Below are 19,447 nucleotides of genomic sequence, written 5' to 3' on the forward strand. Positions count from 1 at the left end.
ATTCCCAGGGGGGTCTGCCTTTGGGACGGTGTGTGCTGGCACTTGGACAGCTCAGGGAATGGCATTGTCTTGAGCCTGGCTGGGGATCCCAACTGTCCAAGTTGGGGCTCTAACTCCATGTGGTCTCAGCATGCTTAAAGGGATCCTGCAGCCTGCAGGGGATGTGCTTGTTGGTCTGTGGGGTCCAGAGGTGAGTGGCGGCTCTCCCATTGTGCCTGGAGGCTCATGGCCACTGTCATCATATGTTACTCAGCCCTTGGTGTTGGCAGGTGCATAGTGAGGGCAGCCACAGGAGCTGGCACACGGTGGAGAGTTCAGAGGCTCCACTGAAATCCTTCAGACTGGCACTAGTGTGTGTTTTGGAGCATTTTCCACCCTGTCCATTCCAGGTACTGCCAGGCCCCCACTAAAATTTGGAGTTGTAGGTGGAACAGCAGCTCTTTGCATTGAATAGTAGAGTGTGTCAGCATCCCTTAACTCACTGTAACACAGGTTGAACACTTTAAAGAACACATGCTGGCCGCTAGCCCCTGGGGCACATGGGTAGGGACCAAGTGGTGGCTCCCACAGAGCTTTCTGGTCCCAAGCAAGCCCTTCCCTCCTGTGGCACAAATAGATTTGCTGAAGGGGGCAAGACCTTCCTTCTCTGCAAATCACCTTTAGTGGGAAAAATGTGACTGCTGCTCAAGAAAACCTTTCCCTGGTGGTGGGGACTCTCTGAGTGCACTGTGAGAGGGGGAGCAAGTCTCGAAGCAGTTGGAGGATGGTGTGGGCCGGCACGAGGAGTGGGGAACCATCAGTGCTAAGAATAGATAGTTTATCTGCATCCCTCCCCCTGTGAAGGGTGCTCAAGGCACTGTGCAGCAATTAACACGAGTTTGTAATAACACCGCTGGCAGATTGGCAGTGCGGCCTTCAGAGCTGGTGTCGAATTTGGCTGAGTATGGTTGTGGGAGACTGGTGCTGCTGAGCTCCCTGGCACACACCCAGTATGTCCCTGGCACAAGGATTTGTGAGGCACTGCTGTGGGGCAGCAGGATGGAGTCCTGGGTGCTGGGTGTGGAGCCCCAGGATGGGGAGAAACATGGGGCTGATGCTGCTCCTAGCTCCTGTGGGTTAGGCACCTTTCTCAGAGAAGTTTGGAGGAGCAGGTAACAAGGCCAGCAGAGGTAATGGCTGTGTTGGTGGGGAGGGGAGCAAGCTGAGGGCTGTGGCAGGGCATGATGCTCTGTACCCCTGACTGCAGTGAGGGTGGGCCTGGGGAGCTGGCATAGATCAGGATCACCCCGTGATCTCCACTGAGTTAGCAGGATGCCTCATCCCGCTTCTGGGCAGCGGACATGAGAAAATGCAGGAAGTCATTGTGCTGCTGTCAGAGCCATGGCAGCCTCTTAAAGCAAACCTGCTTCCACTTACCATGCACAGCTCCATTTTTGGGAGGGCATGGGGGCTTTGCTTTGGGGTGAGCATCACCTGGGCAGCTGATGCTGCAGACTGAAGGGATCCCAAAATCTGTGATAAGTGTGTTGGTCTCCAGCCCTGCCTGGGCTGCTATTGCAGATGCTGCCACAATTTTCAGGGTGAACCTTGCCCAGTGCCTGGTTATCCAGCAGCCCTAGGCACCCCAGGAGTGCTCACCCACCCCACTGCCAGGGGACCACAGGTGCAGGGAGAACCCGAACCTTGAGGGATCCTGCTGATCATATGTGCAGCAGACTTGTTTCCGGCTCCCTGCAGGCTGCTGCTCCTGGTGCCAGAGTGAATTTGGCACCTGGCCCTCCTGTAAGGCTGGGGATGGGGGAGAAGAAAGGCCAAGCCTTCCTCGTTGCAGGCAGGAGATTCAGTTCTCCCTGGGCATGCACAAAGACCGTTTATCTCCAGAGCAAAGCCCTGGTAACCACGGGGCAGAGCATGAAAGGCTGATTAGAGGCTGTTCGAGGAGGGATGCTGGGGTCGCGTGCAGGCACTTCCCTTCCCATTTCCAGGGCTTTCCATGGTAATGGCTCCTATTCTCCTCTGTTGTTAGGACGTCACTCACATGCAGCTCCAACAACATCTGTCAAAACACGTCTCCCTCTGTCCTTGGCGCTCCCAGGGAAGAGGGATCTGTTGGCCCCATAATGAGCCTGACATCAATTAATCATCAGCCTTAAAAATTAGCATCGTGGCAGTACATGTTGGAGAAAAACGATTCCCCAGATGGAAGCAAAAATAGCCTGTATTATCTCCCTCCTCCTGTGGGACATAGCAGCAATAGATCCACTAAGGAGCCTGGAGCTCATTAAGGTGGGTTTTCTCCCCCCCGAGGTGCTCTGCCTCCTGCCCAGTCTTCTCTCGGCTCTTGAGGGACCCTCTTATGTAAGGGCTGATGACCTGCCCTGGGGGTCTGGCCATGCTGTCAGCTGGACCCTCATGGTGTGCATCCCCCCATGCTTTGCAGAGAGCCCAGGGTGTGCTTGCAATGCTGAGCCCCTTCCTGAAGCTGAGCATTCAGAGGGAGCAACTGTTCTGGGATCTCACTCTTCTGGAGTGAAGGGTGCTCATGCCTGGGTGGTGCTGCTGGGCCGAGATGGGGGTTCAGCTGGTGCTCTGAGGACATGTCCCACTCTGGGAGAGCTGACCCTTGTTTCTCTCCCAGAGTGACGGCTCTGAGGGCTGCTGATAGCCACAGCTTAGTGAATGCCAGCTCTGATATTCAGGAGCTCAGCAGTGGGCTGGAAGTTTCCGGACACCCTGTCTAGGGAGTGACTGGAGCATCTTCTCTGGAGGCTCATGATGAGCTGCTCTTTGTGCCTGTGCTGTGCCTTCCATGCTTGGAGCTGCTCTTCCTTGCACCCAGGCGAGCTGTAACCCCAGAGAGCAGCTCTGCTGCCTGTAGCCACCTGCCCCTCTGGTTGCCCACCCCCGGTACCTGGGAGATGAAGAGCCCCCATTGCCAGCTGTGTTTGGGTCCATTTGGGTGGCTCTGACCTCTCAGTGTGGAGCAGTTCCACAGGCTGCCAGAGAAGCTGGGGAGGACGTTTTGCATTCCTTCTGGAGACACATGAGGACTTTTTTGCTGATATGGTGATGGACAGACAGACCAAGTGTCTACCAGAGCCCAGCTGAGGCCAGGGAGAATTATGTTTGCAACGCATTGCTCTGCACAAAGCTCTCAGTCACAAGGCGAGGGGGACAAAAGGCTCCCTGTTCGCTCCGTCCCAGTGGGTGCAATTCCAACAGTTAAAAAGCAAATGTGAGTTGTTTGTCTCTGTGAATATAAAGCTTCCCCAAGCATGTCCGTATTCTGGCTGGGAATGGGAAATTTGGCTCTGCTAATGACTGTTCTCCTGCAAAACAGAGCCAACTTGAGCCAAGAACTGCCTGGCCAGGTCCTTCTCCACTGGCCCTGGTACAGGGATGCAGGCTGGGGAAGAGAGAAGCTCTGGGGACTGATAAATGCCTTTTTAGCCAGGCCTGGACACCCAGCGGGGAGCAGCAGGGAGGGATGGGTGTGGGAACCTTGACCTCTGGTATGCAGGGGTGACTGCCACCTGTGAGCACCCTGGCAGTGCCTGGGACCTTCTCCTGTGTCCCTCTCTGACACAGGAGAGATTCAAGGGATTCATTATCATCAACAGCAGGGAGCCCCAGGCAGGGGGACTGAGAGTCCAAGAGCTACTGTCACAGGGGCCTGGGGTGAGTGGGGTCTGGGATGAATGACTGAATCATGTGCTGCATCTGGGCTTGGGATGTGGATGCAGCCACACCATCTCCATGGATGATCTCCAGCAGTGATGGGGCTGTGAGGATGGCATTGGTGCTGATGAGGAACATGCCCCATGTCTGCCTGCGTGTGGCTGCCCTGGGGGCCTGTGGTGCTTGACTCCTGTGTCTGTGACAGCCAAGCCATGCTGAGCACAGCCTGTGGGCATCTCTTCACTAGCTGCTCCTGTATTTGCCCCATCTTCCCCTAGACTCTCGGGGTCACAGGGCCTTTGGAGAAAGGCTGTACAGAGTGAGGGAGGGTCATTATGGGGTTAGGACATGGCTGTGACCTGCACAGGCCCTGTGCCCTCCCTTCCCTGCAGGGAAGCCGGATAAGTCCTTGACACGCTGTGTCAGCAGTGGGTGCAGGATTCCCCATGCACCCACATTTCCCCCTCCTCCACCAGGCAAAGCTTGGAGCAAGAGCTGGCGACGTCCCCAGATGTAGAGCACATCTGGAGGGCACCAAAGCAGTTAAGTGAAGGGCTGATTTGTGCTATAGAAACCCGCAGTTCCTTCCTTTGATCCTCTGAATCAGCCCATTGCCTTCCTCATATAAAGCCCCATTTATCTCTGCTCTTCCCAGTAAGTTTGGAGGCGGTCGCGGCTCGTGGCTCCTCAGCAGCAGCGAGGAGCCCGGCTTTCTCTTCCGCTGAAGCAGAATCAGGTGAAATCTCTATGGCAACTGGCAGATGACATGGAGTCTTGTTGCCTTGGAAATGAGGCAAGGCGAAAAAAAAACCCCACCCAAAAAGAGCCATCTGGAATTTTGAATTTCCACAATGTCCAACCTGCGTCTGGTGATGCGTGGGGAGTGTGAACCTGCTGCTGCCGGCTGCTCCAGAGCCTCTGTGCTGGGGCCTGGCTGCACTGCTCTGCCTCACCCTGGGGAATTAGGGCTTTTTTCCATTTCTTCCCCACTTTTTGGCTTTTTTTTGTGCAGGGTCTGCAGCATTGCCCTGACTGTCTGCTGGTGGCTGTGGGAAAGGTGTTGTGTCTGGGGTGTTTAGGGTGCTGAAACCAGGTTGGACACAGCTGTACCATGTTGGGGGCCAGCATGGCACTGTCACACCTTGGTGATGCAGAACTGTGAGGAGAATGGCAGGCTCCAGGGCAAACTGAGGCATGGAGTGCTGCGTGACCAGCCTGTCAGCTTAGAACAAACCCCAGGTGCAGTGACCACTGGTGACACTGTCTCCATGTGCCCAAGGCCTTGGGGCTGTCAGCAGGGAGTTAGTGTCATCGTGTGTGACTGCCACTGTATGTGCCAGAGGCTCGGGGCCCCCCTTGGAGCATGGGGTTGGCCTGTTGACCTATCATCACCCTCCTTCCCAAGCTGCATGAATTATTTTGGAGACCCATGATGGTGGGGACAGGGGTGTTGGGATGCTCCCAGCTCCTCTGATGCTTTCAGGAGCAGCTTTGGAGGCAGGTGAGGCTCTGGGATGTGCCTTGTGCAGAGGCGGGGTCTGTCCCAACACAGGGGATTTTTGGCTCCCCTGGCTCATCAGTACAGAGGAGCAGAGGGCAGCACAGAGGTGGAATGCCTGTACATGGAACAGCTAGAGGCTCTGGATCTGGAAAATGAACTGTGGTTTGGATGTGCAGGTGGGGTGGTTTGGGGCCAAGCACAGCATCCATTGAAAGAATAACCCACAAATGGGCTGGAAGCCCGTTTGGATCTCTCCAGTGGGTTCACTTGGAAACTTGTGTATGGGAGAGACCCAATTAAGTAGATTTATGGCTGCTCTAGCCTGAGAAAGTCTGAATCCCTTTTAAAAGCTTGGCTCACTGGAGCCAGACGGAGTCCAGGCTCCAGGTCTCTCAGCCCTGCCCTTGTTACAAGCAGTGATTCTCAAGGCTTAGCAGCCACGATCGCCCCTAAAGTGCTGATTCGGCTCAAGTCCCAGCCTGTCACTGCTGCACGGCTGCTTATTGTCTGCTCTCACCTGCCGTCTGGGAGATGATGGCCCCCTCCCACAGCATGGGGCTGCCCCAGCCTGCACTGGTGGCAGTGGTGGGGATGATGTGATGATGGGGATGTTGGCAGTGATGGTGACTGCAGTGGTGGGGATGTTGAGAGTGACGGCGATGATGGGGTGACGGGCGTGATGGCCATGACGGGGATGGTGGTGGTGATGGGGATGGTGGTGATGGGGATGATGTGGTGATGGGGATGGTGTGGTGATGGGGATGGTGTGGTGATGATGGCAGTGATGACAACTGCAGTGGTGGGGTGCAATGATAGAGCCAGTGAGTGCAGGCAGGGAATTGGCTTCCTCCCCCTCTGCAGCCATTCTTGGAACCTCCCACAGAGACACGTAATTTTGAAGAAGGGTCCACCAACATGTGAGACTGTACCAAACCAGGGTCCTGTCACCTCTATGCCTCTGGCTCCATAGGGCTGGTGCTCCTTGGAGGACTTGGGCTCTGTGGGACCCCCGCAGTGCGGCCTGCTGTAACCCCATTTTCTCCCCCAAGACTTGCTGCTGGCCTCTCTTCCCTCTGCCAAGGGCAAGTTCAGAATGTGCTGGGCTGTGTTCACCTTCCTCCCGCAGCCTTGCAGGGCTACGTGCAGGACAGCATTGTGTGCAGAGGCCAGCTGCCTTGGTGGAGCCATGGGTGGAGACCTCAGGTATCTGCATCTTCCCCTGCACGTCCCCATCACCGATGGCAGGAGGCTGTGCTTCCTTCCATATCCGTGGGGAATAGCACCTCTGGCTCCACCAGCTGAGGGGCTGCTGCTGCCATTCAGGGAGTGGTGGCCAGGTTTTCCCCATCCGTTTGCCTATGCTCAGCAGAGCACCACCCAGCTGTCCAGGTACCGTGGTACCCCATTACAAGGGTACTGGGTGGCCTTGTCCCTGCCCCTTGGGGAGCAGGACCCTCTCCTGACACTGCTGCAGAGGATGTAGGGCTGGCAGCCAGTTCTCTGCTTGCACCAATGAAAGCAATTAAACCAGGAGTGTTAATGTACCTGCTGCCTTCTGGGTGGGGCAACAAGTTTGTAGGAAAGAGTGCAATGCTTCCCCAGGGCACTGAGCAAGTGTGAAAGACATGCTCTGCCCAGCTTGAGTACCCTGGACATCTTCAGAGAGAGAGGGGTGATTTGGGGCTACTGATACATCCTTGGTGGGGAGCACGCAGGAATTGCAGGGATGAGGCTGAGCTGGAAAGCAAGGCCAGCACTGCAGACCTGCTCATTCTGCCTGTTAGGAAACTGCTGGGGTGAAAAGACAGTTAAACCCCAAAGAGAAGGATTACAGGCTGTGATCATCCCGCTGCCCAGCCATCCAGGAGTGGGAATCAGAGCTGGATGTAATAATGCAAGATAAAGCCATATACTCCATTCGCCCAGATGCCGGTGATAGAGTTGCAGGCTGCAGGATGTGAGTGCAGAACCCACAGGGCTCAGTGAGGTTCACACCAGGCTCAGGCTGTTGGGCTTCCCTTTGGGTGGTCTCTGAGTGCCAGAGTGAAAGATTTTCAAGAAGAATACCAACAAAACTCTGCTTGTCCTGATTCATTCATAAACAGGACTGGGAGCAGGGGCTGGGGCAGATGGAGAGAATATTGTGAGTCTGCTCGACTCGGTTTGTGGAGCCAGGGAGTGCAGCAGTGCTGGAGGAGGCTCATAGCCCAATGAGAATGGGTTTTATTGCAGAGTTTATTAGTGCATTTTTCAATGCACTGGAAGGAATTGAGCATGCAGTTAGAAATGTTTTCCAGCCTGGGGAAATTCGTTACAGCTACTGTGTAATAGGGGCCCACTGGAATGACTCAGGAACATCACGTAGCCTTTCCTGGTGAATTCCTGTTTGCTGTTGAAATCTTTACTGGGTCAACAGGAGTTCTTTCCCAGTTGGATCCTCTAAAATGAGACCAGTTGGGTCACAGGAGGCAAGAAAACACAAGTGTGAGTGCCATGCTCATGCTGTGTGAAGACAGGTGCAGACAGTGCACCCGTACAATCCTGGCACCCTTGTGCTGGTGTTGGTATCATGTCCTGCTGTCCCACTGCCTGCATATGGACATGTGGGCACACGTGCAGGATCACAGGCATAGGTGATACACATGCACACATGCATCTTTCTGCAGGCTTTTGCTGCCATGTGGCTCCCACATGAATGATGCAAAACACATACACGCACACACGCGAGTTTCTGTGCTAAGGCACATGCAAGCACACATGTCCCACGGATGCAGCCCTGCCTGGCCCCAGCGGGAGCCGGTGGCCACATGCTTCTTTGAAATGAGCCATTTGGAGTTGATTGTTTCCTCATTCCTTGACGTACTCAGCCACGGCCACGTCGGCAGCACTCGGCTGCAGGGCCACGGCTGCACCCCGACGCATGGACAAAGGAACTGCTGCAGCTTGCTGTGGGAGGTGGCGGGGAGGGCTGGACATGAGCACAACCTGAAGCTCCCTGGCCTTGTCCAGCCATGGTTCTGTGCTGTCTGTCACAGTCAGACTCACAGCAAACAGTGCTGTGTCCTGAGGCAGCCATTCCAGCACAGCTCTCAGCTCTTGCCTTCTTCCTCCTCTTTTTCCTCCTTGACTGCCTCTGGCTCTGCATGCCACCTTGCAGATCTCCTTGTGGTGATGGTACCTGCCGCCGCCCCAGCTTCGCCAGGCAGGAGATGGGGGCGATGGGCACTGCATGGGTTGGGGCCAGGCACCCACAGTTGCTGAGTTTGTGTAATGTGGTGGTCAGTGCTAGAGGCCATGCCAGGGAGTGCTGCAGGTGAGGGAGTGATTGAGAGTGGGCTGAGGCTTCCTGCCTTGGTTTTCTCATGTGCCAAGTGGAGCTGTATCATATTTGCTGATGTTGAAGAGAGCAGTGAAAGGGCTCAGTTGAGAAAGGAGTGTTGAGTGAGTGCTCTCAGTTGAGAGAGAGCTACTCAAGCACAGCAGAGGATATAGGCAAATAAGACCCAGCCTAGCACAGGGACAAGTTATTTGGGCAATGGACTCTGGTGACCTCCCAGTGCAGGGCTTGGGGACAGTGGCTGCATCTCAGGGCTGCCCTGTGCATGGTCAGAATGAGGGGGCAAAGGGCCAGAGCCAGCACTCCCTTCACTCTGTAACAGCAGGATGGTTCGAGCTGTGAGAGCAGTGGGATCTGCTGAGTGGCTGCAGTCTGGGGCTGGGGCAGGGAGACATCAGTCCCTGAGCCTGCAGCTCCAGTGGAATGGGGGGTGCTGCGGAACAAATCCCAGCCGTAGCTGCCGGGAAAATGAGCCTGGCCTAGGCCGGGTGTCCGACTGACCCCGCCGCGGCATGGGCTGAGCCTTCTCTGCTGCTCCATGTTCCAGCAGCTGGAAACATCTGGCTGCACAAGCTTACTAAATTGATGAGGGGAGGAATCCAGCGCTCTCCCGCTGTTCCCACACTTCAGCCTCTCCCAGTGGCTCCGGTTTCCACTCAGCTCTGGTATGCAGTGACTGGTGAACTCCCTGTGTCACCACCTGGACAGCACTGTGGGGGCAGATGGTGGCACTTCAATGCTAACAGCAGGATGTGTTCCAGAGGTGGGTGAGCAGCTCTCCCAGTCCCAATATGGCCCTTTCCTGGAGTCCAGAGTCACCTGGACTGTCACCTAAAAACTGGAGTGATGTCATCTAGGCATGGATGGTGAATGGGGCAATGAATGAAGCTGGGGATGAGTCAGTGCCGTTGCCGTGGAACTCCAGTCCCCGAACCCTAGGATGCTGCTTATTGCCATTGGTGCCCCAGCAGCAGAGCAGTACAGGGGAGGTGGTGCCCTGTGCTGGCCCCTCAGTCAGGGCAGCTGGGGACACAGTGCAGGCTCTCCCCACTGCTCCTTGGATGGGCATGGCTGTAGCAGCCCTGCTGGCAGCAGCGCCTGGGGAGGAGGCAGCGCCAGGCCCTGGCGCTGGCTCTGTGCCCAGGGGAATGGCTGCGGGTGGCCATGGCAAAGGCAGACGGGGTTTTGGGAGGGAGCCATGCCCGGGAGGAGCACACTGCCGAGCCAGCAGGGGTGGCAGCCACTGCTGGCGCCAGGGGACAATAGTGACTCTTCATCCCATCCCACTCTGTCCCGCCCCAACACGCAGGGACATGGCACTGCTAGGGTGTGGGTGACACCTCTGGCTGTGGGAGCTGGGTCTGGGTCACAGAATCCACTGAATAGGGCCAGGGTGAAGGAGCAAGTCCTTCCCTGCATGGACACCCACCTGGGGATGCTGGTGGGTGTTCTGCTGCTGTTCCCTGAGGTTCAGGGAGCCCAAATCTCCCCTACACACTGCAGTGTGACAGCTGGGGACTTGGCTGCAGGTTTCTAGCCTGCCATTTCAAGCCTGAAAATCCATCTTTGCAAGGCAGCTTGAGGGCAAGACCTGGCAGCTTTGAGGTGCCAACACGATCCTTTCTGCCTGCCCCACCAGACAGGCATGGTGTCCCCTTGTCCCTGGCTGCAGAGCAAGGCGTGTGCCACCCTTCAGCACTGAGGGCCTCTTGAGCCTCCCCAGCACCCTGGTTCCATGTGTGCAGCCACCTCAGCTTCATCCCTCTCCTGTACTGCCAGTGCACCCCTATCCTGTTCCTCTGGGTACCACTTGGAGCTTCTGTGCCTTTGATTAACTCCTCCACTGGTGCAATGGATGAAGCTAGGGATGTGGGTCAGTGCCATTGGAACATGCACTTGGAGCTTCTGTGCCTTTGATTAACTCCTTCAATCTCCATGGTGGAGTTTTAATAATGAGTTAATAATGACTTGTGTCATACTGAGCCAGGTTCTGGGAGCTGGACTGGGGTGATTGAACACATGCAGGGATGGGTGTCCTTATACTTTAATGTGGCTGGACCACATTCAGTGCCCTGTGGGCTCACAGACCTTTTACCTCATCTACAACTGACTTTAACCTGCTTGATTGAACCTGTCTCATCAGGGCTGTTCCTGCTTGTCACCTCCTTCCAGGCTCGTGTAAATCAGGGCTGCTTCACTGGTCTGAGGTGCTCTGCCTGGGCAGGTGGGCAAGGGGAACTTGGGGATGGAGCAGCATCACCCATGGATGCTGCCTGCAGTGTGGTCAGAGTGTGATGGGGACAAGGAACACACAAGGAGTCCTGCTTGAGCACAGGCATGTGGCTGTGCCTTTGTGGGGAGCTGCTGGGGTGTGTGCCGGTGGTGTCCCCTGTCGTCATGTACCTGCAGCTGGGATGTGTGCTGTCAGTGCCCCTCATCCCCATGTCCCTGCAGTTCACACGGTGCTGCAGCTGGGGTGTGTGCTGTCAGTGCCCCTCATCCCCACGTCCATACAGTTCACACGGTGCTGGTGCCGTTGCAAATCCTGAAGCGCTGGTTGCCACGTTACACTAGGAGGAGCCACATCTCATGTCCCTGACGCCTGCTGTCACTGCAGATCCGTGGCAGGCTGCAGCTGAAAGGCCTGAAATCAGGGATCAAAGCTGCAGTGGCATGGCTGTTAGTGCCCGGGGTGCACATGAATGGGACAGGGACTCAGGGCTGGAGCCATGGCCCCAATCCCCCAGCACTGCTGAGGTTATGACAGGAGTGACCCCTGCCTCCTCTGTGCAGGTGTCTGCATTCTTACACATCCCTGCAGGTGTCTCTGGGGAGTGCGCACACGTTTGCGTCTGCAGGTGTATGTTCATGTTTGTGGATGTGCCTGCATGTATCTGCACATGTGCACAAGTGGTTGTGACGTGAGTAGATGCATATGCATATGTGCATTTTTGGGGGTGCATGGCTCTGTGTGTGTGTACACACCCATGCCGTGGGTGTGCACACCTGGACAAGTCCCAGGGCAGACAGAACTCAGGGGTACTCAGTTCTGGGCTGTGCCTGTGGGGAACTCAGTCCCACCAGCTGCTGCAGCCTTGAACAGAAGCAGCCACTCCTTCATGAGTGGGGCTCAGTGTCCTCCACTCCCCAACATCCCCTTGGTCCCACTGGCTGCACACCTAGTGATGCTGCTCTAAGCACCCATGTTCCCAGGCTGGAGCACTCCTGGGGTCTGGGGGATGCAAGGGCAGGTTTGGGGACATTCCTCCAGGACTTCTGCTCCTGTCACCTGTGTGGGTCCTGTGGCCACACTTGGTCTCTGCCAGCTCATTCTTTCTGGACTGGACATCACCATCCCAACTGCATGCTTGGGAGTGGCATTTCAGGGTGGTGCAGCTCCAGCCTGGTGCCAGCCTCACCCTGCCCCTTCCTGATGGGCAGAACCAGAGCTGTTGGGCATGACCACGGGCAGGGGGATACACCATCCATCCAGTTATCCATCCATCCATCCATCCATCCATCCATCCATCCATCCATCCATCCATCCATCCATCCATCCATCCATCCATCCCTTTAAAGCCATCACCTTGTCTCTCCACAGACCCTGAGTCCCAGAGGAAGAGGACAGTGCAGAATGTACTGGACCTACGTCAGAACCTGGAGGAGACCATGTCCAGCCTAAGGGGCTCTCAAGTATCTCACAGGTGAGACCCCAGCACCGGACCCCCCCACCCCTTCCGCACAGTCAGTGTCCTTCCTGGAGCAGATGGGAGGTGGCTCTGCTCCTGGTGGGGGCCATGTGGGTGGGAGGGAATCAGCAGTGCTTTGTAACCTGGGGACCCTGTGCATGGAGGCTTGGCGACAAGCCCCCAAATCAGTGGGGTGTTGTGTGATGCTGCAGCAGAATCCTGTCCTTGAAAGTGCTCTGGGACAGTAAAGGGTGGGGAGTGGTGGCAGTGAGCAGAGCTGACAGAGCAGAGAGAGGGGATGAGGTCTGCTCCCAGTGGTCAGGTAACCCTGAATGGACCACCAGAGGTGAAGGTGTCACCTGTATCCACCCCGGTTTGCACCAGAGGCTTCATCCCTGTCTGTAACTGAGTTTCTCTGCTCTGTGTAGGATGATGATGGAGCCAAGAGCCCAGGAGCAGAGGTGGAGGTACCCTGGCGTGCCCTGCCCAGACCTGTGAGGGGATGGTGGGGATGGGACAGGGTGAGCACTGGGTGGAAAACCAGAGCAGAGGGATTGTACTTAGGGGGCTCTGACACACGTCTGGGACTGCCTGTGTCCCCCTGGGTCACTCACTGGAGATCTTGCATGGTTTCTGTTTCAGTCTGAATTTGCAAGGTTGTGTGGGTGTCAGCCGGCTGGGAAAGTGAGGATGCGGGAACATGCTTCTCCTGGAGTGTGTTGCCACCTCGTGGTCTCCCTCGATCCTGTTTTTTGTCTTGGAAGGGACAAAAAGCAGCAGCTCCCTCCCACCTTTCACCCATCGTTCACTATTACAGACCTTCCTGTGTCACCCCTCAACCAGCCTTCCCCAGGATGAAGCCCTTTGATCTCCCTCTTCATCACCTGAAATTTCTAAACCTTGCTCACCTTGCTGTGCTTCCTGGATGTTTTCCGAGCCAGGAGCAGCAGAGAGCTGTGGCAGTGGGATTTGCATGGGGCCACAACAATGTTTTCTGAGCTGGCCATTTCCTGGAGTGATCCATTACAGTGCTACCATCCTTTTGCTCGGTGTAGTAGCTGGGTCACAGCCCAGCACTGCTGATGCCAAGCCAGGGCTGCCTTGTGCTCGTTTCACTTTCATCAGTGTCAAACTCCACCCCCTCCTCACCCCAGTGCTCAGCTCCTTCAGAAATCCTCCTCAGGTCAGGTCTCAGGAAAATAGGGCGAGGACATTAAGGGATATTAAATTAGCATTGCTGGTGGGATTTGACTCTTCACTTTCGCTTCCGTTACTTGATGAGCTGTGAGTACATCACATGGTGGATACCTCAGCTGCATTCCTGCCATGGAGAAAAATGACTATGGATAGCCCAGGGATCCCAACCCTTCACTCTGTTCCTTTCAGCAGGATCTTCCCTCTTATTCCATGGCAGCTGAATTTATTGGGAAGCTTTTTTTATTCCAGTAGCCCACAGCAACTTCGGCAGCTCCCTGTATCCTTCCAGGAGCTTCTCTGCGGCTGTGAGCCAGATTTTCCTTTCCCAAAGCTGTGTCAGCTCTTCCCTGGTATGTTGTAATTACACACGTACCCACTCATTCTGCTCTTGGGAACACTTCCTACAAGTCTGTCCAATACAGATGTCATCTGCAAGTCCTCTGGATGTGCCTGAATTGCTGGTGTACTGTAGCTGCTTTGGGCTCTCTATTCCTTCCACAAACTATTCCTCATATTTCTCTTGTTATCCTCAATGAGTTATTCCTTCCAGTGTCTGAGGTCTCAGTCTTTTCTGTTGCCTTGTTAGGTCACAATGTTATTCCTGAAAGATGTCACCATGCTCCTGGCAGCAAGGCTGTGTGAACTTCCTTGGGGCTTAGAATGGAATCACAGAGTCACTGAGGAGACTCAGTGGGCACTTGGAGGACACTTGGAGAAAGTCTCTAAGATCATCAAGTCCAACCATTTCCCCAGCACTGCTGTGTTCACCACTACATCATGTTCCCAAAAGCCACATCCAAATGTTTTTCAAACACTTCCAAGGATGATGACTCCACCACTGCCCTGGGCAGCTGTGCCAGTGCCTGACCCCCCTTTCAGGGAAGAAATTTTCACTAATATCCAGCTTGAACCTCCCCTGGCACAGCTGGAGGCCATTTCCTCTTCTCCTGTCCCTGTTCCCTGGGAGCAGAGCTCAACTTCCCCCTGGCTCCCCCCTCCTGTCAGGGAGTTGTGCAGAGCCAGAAGATCCCCTCGAGTCTCCTTTTCTCCAGGTTGAGCCCCTCCAGCTCCCTCAGTTGCTCCTGGTGCTCCAGACCCTTCCCCAGCTCTGTTGCTCTTCTCTGGACATGCTCCAGCTCCTCAATCTCTCTCTTGTTATGAACGGTCCAGAACTGAACCCAGGATTCGAGGTGAAGCTTCTGTTCCTCCTGCTCAGAGACATGGTTGGCATCTGCTCTGAGCTGCCGACAGCACATCCTCAAACAAAAAACCCTTTTAGCTGCCCCTTTCAGTTCCGTTTTAACAAACTTCCTAGTTGGTTTTTGGTTTTTTTGGGTTTTTTTTGTAGTTCCCTGTTTTAGATTCAGTACTGCAGCCCGGGTTTGGCTTTGGGTGCTCCTGCAGGATTGTTTAATCCAAGCTAGGGAATAATTTACTGATAGTAGTGTTTGGAGCCAATTTGAGGACTGTGGGTTCCCAAGGAGCTGCTCCAAGAAGTAATTGTTTCTCGTGGCTAAATTTAGATTTAGAATCACTGTTTGCCCAAAATACACCCCAGGAGTGCTGGAAGCAGAGAGTCCTGAAGCATTCGTGGACTCTGGGCTGGCTGCAGAGCACTGTGCTTGGGCAGCCCCTGGGGCTGAGGAGCCCTCTTTTGGGGTCATCTTTCCTGCCCAGATATGGGGGTTCAGTCTACAGGGTTCAGTGTGAGATGCTGCTGCAGGGACCGGTCCCAGGTCTGTCCCTCGGCATCCTTTCCCTCACAGCCTCCACTCTCTGGCATGGCCCACTGTCACATTCCCTGTGATCAGTGCCACCACCCCAATTTGTCCTGTCCTGGGTGTGATCTTGATGCAGATGTTGAAATGCTGGGGGAGAAGTGGCTGAGCAGAAGCAGTCCAGACACAGGGGAGCATGTCCAGGCTTTCCACTAAAGGTGCACTGTCAGGAGAGTTCAGCACTGCTGGATTTTGGAGCTGGGGCCAGTCTCCAGAATAGTGCTGACTCCTTTCCCAGGTGTGTTTGCCACCAGTGCTGGTGGCACCCCCGGCCCTGCTCTGAGGTGGGTGGACAGGGTGGTGGTAGAGTGTTGCCTTTTGTAGATTGACTTGAGCACAGAGCCCCAGTCACACCCCATGGGTGTGATTTCCGCTGTCCCTGGGGAGACATGGGCATCATTGAGCACCGCAGTGGGCATGTCCCAGCCGGTCCTGGGCTGGCACCAGGCAGAGAAGGAGGGGATTGTCCCTTGCCAGCTGAGATGGAGGGGGTCCAGAACAGACAGCGTCCCTGCAACCACAGTCCCGGGAGCCTCTGGCTTTGCCTGGCTGCCTCAAAATGAGCAGTTTTGGTATCTGAGCACTTGCAGACCCAGTTCCAGGGGTGAGGCAGGGCACAGATCTCTACTACCCCATGTGCCCTGCCCTAACTCCCTGACTGCCTGTCCTCGCAGCTCCCTTGAGATGACCTGCTATGACAGTGATGAAGCCAACCCACGGAGCGTCTCCAGCCTCTCCAACCGTTCGTCCCCTCTGTCCTGGCGCTACGGGCAGTCCAGCCCACGCCTGCAGGCCGGGGACGCGCCATCGGTTGGGGGGACCTGCCGCTCCGAGGGCACCCCGAGCTGGTACATGCATGGGGAGCGAGCGCACTACTCGCACACCATGCCCATGCGCAGCCCCAGCAAGCTGAGCCACATCTCCCGCCTGGAGCTGGTCGAGGCACTGGACACCGATGACGTGGAGCTGAAGTCGGGGTACATGAGTGACAGTGATCTGATGGGGAAGACGCTGACGGAGGATGATGACATCACCACGGGGTACGTGCCCCTGCGGGGAGTCATGCCTGGACTGGGGCTCTCCAGGAGGTCTCACCCGCTCGTGTCTGGCCGACGGTGGGGGAACACTTGGCACAGCGGGGGTGGATGGAGTGGTACATAGGTTACAGGCAGTCTGGTTAGGATTGGATGATGTCCCCACATCCCAGGAGATGCTTCCCTGCCAGCAGTGCTGGTGGTGCTGGGCCAGTGTGGTCTTCTTGGGACTTATGGGCTCCTGAGCCAGAATGAGCTCTCTCCCAGCATGTGGGAAGTGTCCAGCTTGATCTGGCTGTTCCTGGAGCAGGGAAAAATGCATGGTCTGTAGCTGCAGAAGCCTTGAGCCAGAGTCCTTCTTGGGTGAATGTTGATGCTTTCAGAAGTGCTCTTCAGTTTACACCACTCAGTCTGAGTGGCTTCCTGTGACCAGGCACTGTAGGGACATCCTGTGGGACTCCTGGTGGTCTGTGGTGGGACAGCTGGGTCAGATCTCAGCATCCCAGTGAGAACTGGGCATCAAGGCGTCATTGCTGATGGATGACTCCACATGGAACAGGGTGCACTGCTGAGCAGGGTCCCTCCTTCTGGGACCCCCATCCGCCTCCCTCCCTCCACTCGTGAAGCCAGGGGCATCTCCTGCCAGATGGGCACAACCCTGGGCTCATGTTTTCTTGCCAGATGTGTCCAGCTCCTGCTGCACTGTTCAGGTGCTCCTGACTCTGGCAAGGGTCCAGGGTTTGAACATGTAGGAGGTTTCCTGTTTCAGCACAGGAGGAAGTAACTGAATTGGGTGTTTGAGCTGTCCCAGAGCCCTATGAGGTATTTGGCCTCCTGACAGTGCTGCTTTGGCTCTCCTGAGGTGACTGTAGTCACGTCAGTTTGGTGCAGGATAGAGCACAGTCTGTGGCTTCATACCCACCAGGGGGCCAGTGCTCCTCAGATATGGCCTGTAGGCACATGTTGCAGTTGCAGGGGACACACCATTGGCTATCTGCTGGCTTCTACCCTTGTTATACTCCAGCTGTGGGCTGAGAGTCTGCAACACAATGGGTGTCAGACCCATCCTCCCCATGGGCATGTGAGCTTGTGGGCTGCCCTGTGCTTGTGAATGAGGGAGCCTTGTGCTAGTTGAACATGGACCCTCCTGTAGATTGTAACCTATTGCTTGGCAGCCAGAGGTCCCATATCACCATGTTCTGCCACTGGCCACTGGACTGCAATTGGCAGTGGGGTGGATTTGGACTGCCCCGGATGGCTGAGGTTGCAGCAGGGCTGGCTGTGGGGATGAAGGGTACACTGCTCCCCATCTCTCTCTTTGTCTCATCTTGGTGCTGCACATGCAGGCAGATAACCTTGGGATGCCCTTGGCTTCGGAGGCAGTGCCGAGAGAGGTGACTGGAGCAACATTTTGTCTCCATCAACCACTGAGCAGGGGGAGTGTGGCCAGGGTTAGGGACTCATGACAGCTCAGCCCTGCACTGCTATGTACCTTCAGGAAGTTACAAACTCTGGGGATGGATCCCTGCATGGCGGAGCCTCTGCAAGGCCCTGGCAACACCACAATCCCCCAGTGTGGATGAGGCTATCAGTGCTGCAGTAAGCTGAGTCCCAGTTCCTGTGCCGAGTCCCCAACATGATGCCCAGATGTGCCTGGAGTTCTCTGCCATGCCAGAGGCAGACTGGGTGCTCTGTGCTGGGTATCCTCCGCAGGGAAGGGTGCAGGAGTCAGCCAGGGCAGCACAGGACCCCCTTGTCTGCAGGGGCATATCCTGGGGATCTGCCATTTCACTAGGGTCGTTGTGGGCACAGGGACATGTAGTGACCTACACAGCTTCACACTTTTATATCCCTCATGGCCCCACAGCAGGGCTTGGGGGGGGTCTCCCAGAGTTGGCAGCATGGCAGGATCTCTGTTCCAGAGCATGCCTTTGGCTGAGTGCAGGAGTACACTGAGGTGCCCTGTCCAGGAGCCTGCACACTCTGGGTGCATAGCCCATGAAGTAGAGCAGGGGCATTCCCTCCTACAGAGAGCCAGATGAAACAAGGAGCTGGCCAGGAGTACTCACTCAGCACAGCCCCTCATCCAGACCCCACTCAGCACAGCCTCTCACCCAGCACAGTGTCTCACTCAGCACAGCCCCTCATCCAGACCCCACTCAGCACAGCCTCTCACCCAGCACAGCCCCTCACCCAGCACAGCCTCTCATCCAGCACAGCCCCTCACCCAGCACAGCCTCTCATCCAGACCCCACCCAGCACAGCCCCTCACCCAGCACAGCCCCTCACCCAGCACAGCCCCTCATGCAGCCTCCTCGCTGGCTCTGACCTAGAAAGCCAGCACCGCCCCAGGCCCCATCTCCCGGTGCTGCTAATGCACCGGGCAGGAGCTGCGTGCTGCAGATGGGGCCAGCAGCCCCCAGCCTGGGCCGCAGGGTAGCGTCCCCTGCACAGCGCCGGCGCACGCCCCAGCTTGTAGGGCAGTAGGTCAGAGCTGGCTCAGAGGACACGGTGACACAGCCCTGTTGGAGGGTTGTGGGGCTGTGGAATGCAGCCTGACATCACTGTAGTTCGGCAAGGAAGCAGACTGGAAGGAGCGAGGGCTGAGGTACGTGAGACATGGCCGGGGCAAGGGGACTGCCCACAAGGTATTGAGGTGGGTTCAGCTGGGTGGAGTTTGGGGTGAGCCCAGCTGAGGAGGCTGTGAGGGACTTGAGAGAGGGAATGGGATGGTCAGGTCTGAGCAGGGATCGATTGGAGACATGCAAGACCCCAGCAACATTCCTGTGTTAGCCAAGTGTACCAGCATCCTCACACAGCTGCGCCTGCATCCATCGGCATGACGCTTGCTACTCCTCCTTTCAAGGTCTGGAAAGCTGTGGCTTTGGCTCTCTGTTTGGCAGCACAAACATTTTGTTCTCAGTGTTACTATATCTTCCTTGTGCACTGCATCAGGGCAGGAACCTGGCACAGGGAGCACCTGCCAAGACCTGTTGGGGTGACTGAAGGAATAGAAGGGATGCTGCTGCTCTCCTGCTCTGTCCTGCCTGTCCTTGGGACCTGGGCAGGCTATTGCCAGAGATAGCATGAAGTCTTGGGCTATTCATCCAACACTAAAACATATTCATTCCCTTCCTTGGACAACTGTAGTTCCCACCTGCTACCATTCAGTGGCCACTTGCTGTTCTCTACCCTGAGAGATGCCAGTCCCATCCATGTGGGGTTGTTTCCTG

The 19,447-nt window shown here is 56.0% G+C and overlaps 1 protein-coding gene across 5 annotated transcripts in view; it reads left to right on the top strand.

The window, feature by feature from the left end:
• The window catches only part of NAV1 (neuron navigator 1), a 69,291-nt gene that overhangs the window by 31,119 nt on the left and 18,725 nt on the right, over positions 1 to 19,447 (top strand). For 4 of the 5 annotated variants that reach the window (XM_033080097.1, XM_033080098.2, XM_033080099.1 and 1 more), the window contains exons 5-6: positions 12,118 to 12,220; positions 15,855 to 16,220. In XM_033080097.1, coding sequence (XP_032935988.1) covers positions 12,118 to 12,220; positions 15,855 to 16,220 — 469 coding nt within the window. The remainder of the gene's footprint in view (positions 1 to 12,117; positions 12,221 to 15,854; positions 16,221 to 19,447) is intronic. The other variant, XM_033080100.2, reaches the window with a different exon arrangement.

This window comes from Catharus ustulatus, chromosome 25 (genome assembly GCF_009819885.2).
Source record: "Catharus ustulatus isolate bCatUst1 chromosome 25, bCatUst1.pri.v2, whole genome shotgun sequence".
Lineage (NCBI taxonomy): Eukaryota > Metazoa > Chordata > Aves > Passeriformes > Turdidae > Catharus > Catharus ustulatus.